General features: G+C 38.8%; 1 protein-coding gene across 17 annotated transcripts in view; it reads left to right on the top strand.

Annotated features, from left to right (window-relative positions):
- dnm1a (dynamin 1a) overlaps positions 1–7,500 on the top strand; it is a gene marked incomplete at its 3' end in the record, with an annotated part of 107,158 nt that overhangs the window by 55,236 nt on the left and 44,422 nt on the right. For all 17 annotated transcript variants that reach the window (XR_013821295.1, XR_013821296.1, XR_013821297.1 and 14 more), the window contains one exon: positions 1,413–1,526. Coding sequence is in view for 9 of the 17 variants with exons in the window: in XM_079871907.1 (XP_079728033.1) it covers positions 1,413–1,526 (114 nt within the window). Of the gene's footprint in view, positions 1–1,412; positions 1,527–7,500 lie in introns of those variants that run through there.

Here is a 7,500-nt window from a genome sequence, read left to right as displayed (position 1 = left end):
TAATAAACCACCCCTTTAAATCAGCGTGATTTACTGCAATGCTTTTTATTCCTTAGTTGGTCAGAACAAAAGTGGATGCTACTTGTTCAGGCAACATTTCCCGGTGAAAACTCTTATGTTGGTCATACTTCCCAAAAGTAGAATCTGTGATTGCGAACACCTGTCTCCACACCGGCGACTGACAGCCGCACGTTCTCCTCAAAACATCGGATTCATCCGCGCTGTGCCGTGCCGACGCACAACCCACGTAAAGCTGATCATTCCACGAATAACTGCAATTGCAGATTTCGAACAGAGATGGCGACAAAGAGGAAAAACTACGGACTGCAGCTTTAAACATAAGTAAATAAATATGAGTTGGCTGTTATGACAGGGCTTGAATTGTGTGTATTGCACATGATTTTACTAATTCCTGCAGATTTCGTGCTCACCTCTCAGTCTTCTTTTTCGCTTCTTATTGCGCTTAAACAGTCAAATACTCACAAAATAATGTAAAAACGCCGTTCTTGTTCTCGTAAACACAGTCAGTTGTGTTTTAAGTGAATGTAAACAGAAAGAAAGCACATGTGTATCAGTATAGTGGATCAGTGCGTCAGGTCTTAAAGTGACAGCAGCCTAATAAACCTGCTGAAAAATTATGAGATGATATTAAAAATATGTATATGGAAGTTTTTCCCTGTGGGATCGATGTTAAAATTGTGGCCAGGGAAAATGCTGAGTGGCTTGTAACTTTGGAAAACCACTAGCCAGAGTTGCTGATGAGCATAAAGTTAATGTTAAGCCCTGATTGTGTTTATACAGTCAAACCTACATTTATTCAACATTTCTTTCTCACATTATCACAGTTTATTCGCTATAGTTTAGAAAATGGTAATAAAATATGAGCAGAACTCAGTTGATATTTGACTGGTTTTGTCCGTCCTTCTGTTAGACTGTCTCACACATGAATGATGTTGAATATCTGTCAGCTGTTAAATTTAACTACACAATTAGATAATACCAGTTTAGCTCAACCAATCACCAAGCAATGCTTCATTGTGTTCAGTCTGTGTGTAAAAAGAGCATTAGCAATTAAAGAAAACACACTTCAGCAAAACATGATCAGCTCAAAGTGTAGGAATCATTTTTGCTCCCAATTTTTTTTTAATTTACTGTATGAAGAATTATTGTGTATAATATCTCACAGTTTACTTTATTTTGCTCTCCTCACTTACAGAAATGAACTATAGTGTCCTGATCACACTAGTACAAATGTATACCTGGTGTCTGATTAATTTGTGGTTTGACTGTAGTATGTGTGGTTTATAAGTGTTCATCATTACACACAGATTGTGTTTGTCAGTGGGCAGTGACACTACTGAGCATTATGCAGTAATACACACAACGTGTGTGTGTGTGTGTGTGTGTTTCAGGTGATCAGGAAGGGCTGGCTGACCATTAACAACATTGGCATCATGAAGGGCGGCGCTAAAGAGTACTGGTTCGTCCTGACGGCCGAATCGCTGTCCTGGTACAAGGATGACGAGGTGAGACGTTTGCCATGTTTCTGGCTTCAGATTGAGAGTTTTGTTCTGGTTTTGCTGTATTGGGTCGGTTAGGATCTTCAAACCAAACAAATGTCTATTTATTTCTACATAACTCTACATAACAATTCTGCGTGGATGGATGGGATCATTTTTAAATTATTTTTTATTTTTAATTATTTATTTACTACTTAAATTATGACTACATTATTATGTAATTATTTGTCCCATTTTTATTTAAAATAATTTAGCACTTTTTAAACTTTTTTTAAATGCCATAAATTGTGTATGACAGATGGAATCATCATTTATTATGCATATAAACAATAAGTTAATAAATAACATTAATTATAATCAATTATTCTGTCTAATAATGTCTACAAATTTAATAGTTACTTGTCTACCAAGTTCTGACAATGTATGTAATATTATATTAAGAGATTATCCAAAACAAAAAACACAGTCAGTTATGTTTTAAGTGAATGTAAACAGAAAGAAAAGGCATGTGTATCAGTATAGTGGATCAGTGCATCAGGTCTTAAAGTGACAGCAGCCTAATAAACCTGCTGAAAAATTATGATGATACAAAAAATATTTATATGACAGTTTTTCCCTCTGGTATTGATGTCAAAATTGTGGCCAGTGTAAATGCTGAGTGGCTGGCAGTGTTTGGAAAAACATTTTTACTGAAAAAATAACGTCGTTACCTAACGCCGTTCTTTTAAACGGCGTTAGGTAACAACGTTATTTTTTCAGTAACGGGGTAATCTAACTAATTACTTTTCCCGTTGATACAACGCCGTTAACATTACTGGACGTTAAATGCGGTGCGTTACTATGCATTGATTGAATAAACTCTATTAGACATTCTCTGATAAACTGTGTAATCCGAACGCACCCCTGGCTCGCACAGCTAGTGAGGAGGTGGGTTAATAACGAGGTAAGCGATTATGATTGGCTAAGGCAGAGTCATGTCTTTCATGGTAGCCAATCAGAGCCAGTATTTTTACACACATGCCAGCACACGCGCCACCCACACACACACACACACACACAAGCTAAACAGAGATTTGATGAAGCAGCAGAGATGGCGAGTCAGGAGCAATCCGATGAAAAGTTGGCATTTTCAAGGTGGAGATATACTACTTCAAATTCATTGAGGTCAAACAAAGGCAAGAACTAGAGGTGGAACAGTACATGTATTCGTATTGAACCAAAACGGTGGGGCGTCACGGTTCGGTGCATACATTTACACGGAGAATACACGGTATAAAAATAAATAAAACTCGCGTGCAAATTAATTAATGTAATGCGGAACTACTGTTAGATACGCGGGTTCTTTATCTGTAGCCCCGCCTTAGCTCTGAACATGGCTCTGGAGCAGGCTGCGATTTAAAGATTAATGCTGGAATGTGGTGTGTGTGTGTGTGTGAGAGAGAGAGAGGGAGAGGGAGAGAGGCGCGGGCGCGATCGAAAAGTCGCAAAGTGTTTACATTTGTGTGCGCGCGCGCGCGCGCGCGCGCGTGTGTGTGTGTGTGAGGCGCGGACGCGATCGAACAGTGGAAACATAAAAACATACTCTGTAATTTTGTTTATACAGGATATTCAAACTGCAAAGTGTTTCCAAATTCTTTGACATATAGCAACTTTTTTTTTTTTTTTACAGTAACGCAAATAGTTACTTTCCCTAGTAACGAGTTACTTTTATTATAGAGTAATTCAGTTACTAACTCAGTTACTTTTTGGAACAAGTAGTGAGTAACTATAACTAATTACTTTTTTAAAGTAACGTTCCCAACACTGGTGGCTGGTAACGTAAATTTTTTTTTTTTTACATGTCATAAATTGTGTATGACAGATAGAATCATCATTTATTTTGCATATATATGATTATAAACAATAAATTAATAAATAACATGAATTATAATATATTAATCAATCTGTCTGATACCGTCTACAAATATAATAGTTTCCTGTCTACCAAGTTCTGACAACATATGGAACATTATATTATGTTTTAAGTGAATGTAAACAGAAAGAAAAGGCATGTGTATCAGTATAGTGGATCAGTGCGTCAGGTCTTAAAGTGACAGCAGCCTAATAAACCTGCTAAAAAAATATGATGATATTAAAAATATCTATATGAGATTATCCTAAAAAAAAAAACAATAGGCCTATACCTGTAAAAGCACGCAATCACGAGCAGCTGAACTTCTCCATTGATTACAGTATTATAATTACTATTAGTATAATCCACACTGCAAAATCCTTATTTGTTTATTCAACTGTGTAACTGAGTCTCTGTAAAATACGGGACGATTCTGTATTATTCTTTTCAACTGAGCTCTTCAAATCAACATTATTGTCTTATAACCGCATGATCGTTTGCATCAAAGTTAAAGCAACATCGTCTTGGTTTACGTTGGAGATCTGCCTCGGAGCGTCCCGCGAGCTTTGCTCGAACACCGGCGCCGGCGCGACGGCTTCTCACCAATCATCACTCCCTTCAGCTTTAACGCCACGCTTTTATGTGGAATTATTTATATCAGTTTTCCGCTATAGAAAAGAAATGATCTCAATTCGGTTATTTTTAAGCCGTTTCTGCTGACTTGACTCTCTTTTTCCCCTCGGCGTGTTTCTGGCCGGAGTATTTTCCAGCACTGGAAGGTTTTCCTGCTAAATGAAGCTTGCAGGATCCGAGAGGTTTTCCCATGCTCAGTCTTTCAGAGAGGAAAAGCCAAAAAAAAACGTTACAGGATGATGATGCTTGTTACATTTTAAGCTCAATCATGTTTCGATCGTCATGGTTGGTGGGGGTGAATATTTATGAAGAAAAGGGTAGAAACAGTAATATTGTGAAATATTTTAAAATGTAATTTATTCCTGTGATCAAAGCTGAATTTTCAGCATCATTATTACTCCAGTCTTCAGTGTCACATGATCCTTCAGAAATCACTCTAATATGAGGATTTGATCATTATTATCAACAATTGAGCTTGTGGATAAATAGAAAGTTCAAAAGAACAGCATTTATTTGAAATATAATCTTTTGTAACATTATTAATCATCTTTTCTGTCACTTTTGATCAATTTATTGCATCCTTTTGCAATAAAAAAAAGTTTTGTTTTTGTATTATATTAGGTTTTTCACAGAAATCTGAAGCAGTACAACTGTTTTTACATTGATAATAATCATACATGTTTCTTGATCATCAAATCATCATATTAGAGTGATTTCTGAAGGATCATGTGACACTGAAGACTGGAGTAATGATGCTGAAAATTCAGCTTTGATCACAGGAATAAATTACACTTTACTATATATTCACATAGAAAACAGATGATTTACATTATAATAATATTTGATTAAATAAATGCAGCCTTGGTGAGCAGAAGAGACTTTAAAACAAAACATTGTAAACTTGTTATTGGTAGTGTAAGCATATGTATATTTACAGTATTTTTAGAGCATTCTGTTGACTTTGAAAAGCTTTCTAGGGTTCTCACTAGGGATCGTGTAAAGCTGGCACACACATGTGCATACCAGAGCCTGACCTGCCACACACACTCACACACACACTATTTCTTTGAAAGTTAATAGTTTTATGAGGAGCAGCCCTCTCTTGACGAGTGTGTGTGTGTGTGTGTGTGTGTGTGTGTGAGTGAGTGAGTGAGTGAGTGAGAGAGTGAGAGAGTGAGAGAGAGAGAGAGAGAGAGAGAGAGAGAGTGTGAGTGTGTGTGGTTAGCTAGTTTAGGTCAGTCTAACTAGGAGCATGTGGGGCAGAGACAGCGAGGGTGCGTGTGTGTCCACTTTCATCTGTCTGCGAACACAAAGTCTGTGTTCAAAGTTCACACACACACACACTCTCATGTATTTATTTTACCGTGGGCTGGCGATGTCAGTTTCCCAGCACTCAGAGCCCCAAAACTAACACAGTCCGACTCAGAAGTACAACACTCACTAATGAGCTCAGAGAGCAGCAGAAACACTTCCATGAGTGTGTCTGAACTCGACGAGTCCTCAAACACTCACACACACACACACGTTTTCTTCTCCGCCGAGGTCGAGACCCACATCACTCTCTGTCTAAATGATCAACAAGCGTCTCAGTGACATCACTTCCTGAATCGTCTCAGTGCAGATGAATCTCTATAGAGACGTGTCCTCAAATACACACACACACACACACACACACGTCTTGTATTCTTCTGGTTTTCTTGGGGAAACAGGCAGTGCTGGTGATACTAGATCTGCTTCCTATTATCACACACACACACAGTGACTCATGAAAGACATGAATGAAGAAAAACCTGGAAGCAAATGAACCAGAAACCCTGCGATGGCCTCAATGGCCTGTCAATCAAACGTCCACACACAAACACACTCATGCTTTCTACATGAAGACACATCATAGATATTTAAAGCTGATTGTCAGATTTGATTCACTTCTGAATACAATTTGGTTCACAAACTACATTTAAATCAAGATGGAGGCCATTTTAATAGTGTGTGTGTGTGTGTGTGTGCGTCAGACGGTCGTTTTTGGCCGTTGCGTTGCGTATTGTGTTGTTTTTACAGCATCTCAAACCTTGAGCGGCATGTTTTTAAGATGTGTGTGTGTGTGTGTGTGATGTTGTGTGAAGTGCTGAAATAAAAACACAAACACTTTTTCTACACTCAACGAGAGAACAACACAAGGGTTCTGTCAGGCGCTGGTGTGTGTACTGAACCTTTTAGAGGTTCCCTTCATGGGATCATTTTAAAGATTTAGCTTTAATTCATTCATTTTAATTAAATTCTATGAATTAAACTGCTCACAAACACATCACTAGAAAAAGAAAATATAATTGAAAAAATCCATTAAACATGAAACTTTAGGGGTCGTGTGTGTGTGTGTGTGTGTGTGTCTGATGGGTAGGTTTAGGGGTCGGGTTAGAGTGTGTGTGTGTGTGTGTGATGTGTAGGTTTAAGGGTCGGGTGTGTGTGTGTGTGTGTGTGTGTGTGTGTGTGTGATAGGTAGGTTTAGGGGTCGGGTTAGAGTGTGTTTGTGTAATGGGTTGGGTTAGTGTAAGTGGAGAGAATATACAGTTTGTACAGTATAAAAATAATTAAGTCTATAGAAAGTCCCCATAAAACATGAAAACACAGCATAAGTGAGTGTGTGTATGTATGAGAGAGAGAGAGAGAGAGAGTGTGTCTGAGAAAGAGAGAGTGTGAGTGTGTGTGTGTATGTATGAGAGAGAGAGAGAGAGAGAGAGAGAGAGAGAGAGAGAGAGAAAGTGTGTGTCTGAGAAAGAGAGAGTGTGAGTGTGTGTGTGTGTGTGTGTGTGTGTGTGTGTGTGTGTGTGTGAGAGAGAGAAAGAGAGAGAGTGTGTGTGTGTGTCTGTGAGTGTGTGAGAGAGAGCGAGCGAATGTGTCTCTGTGAGTGTATGAGTGAGCGAGAGTGTGTGTGAGTGTGTGAGAGAGAGAGAGAGTGTGTGTGTGTGTCTGTGAGAGAGAGCGAGCGAGTGTGTCTCTGTGAGTGTATGAGTGAGCGAGAGTGTGTGTGTGTGTGTGTGTGTCTGTGAGTGTGTGAGAGAGAGAGAGCGAGCGAGTGTGTGTCTCTGTGAGTGTGTGAGTGAGTGTGTGTGTGTGTGTGTGTGTGTGTAAGCAGAAGTAAAGGCATCGGATCAGGAAACTCTGTGATCCAGGAAAGGTCTTAAGTAGAAACACTCTCGTCTGGTTTTCATTTGTCTGGATGTTTGCAAGCGTGTGAAAGATCTTCATCGAGACGCGGTTCGTCTTCGTTCTCGACTCGCTCTTATTTAACCAGATCCAGATGAAAACACAAGAGGAAAATAATCCCAGTCGTTTCTCCTAAACCTCCGAGGAATATCATCATTCAGATCTCGAAAATGCCAAAGTCTGTAGTCAGAACTCAGGGACACTCGAAACATTTCTAATTAAATTCATTTTCTAGCTCTATCCTCTTGACTC

Source organism: Squalius cephalus, assembly GCF_949319135.1.
Source record: "Squalius cephalus genome assembly, chromosome: 5".
NCBI lineage: Eukaryota > Metazoa > Chordata > Actinopteri > Cypriniformes > Leuciscidae > Squalius > Squalius cephalus.
This window is presented reverse-complemented; position numbering and strand designations above follow the sequence as displayed.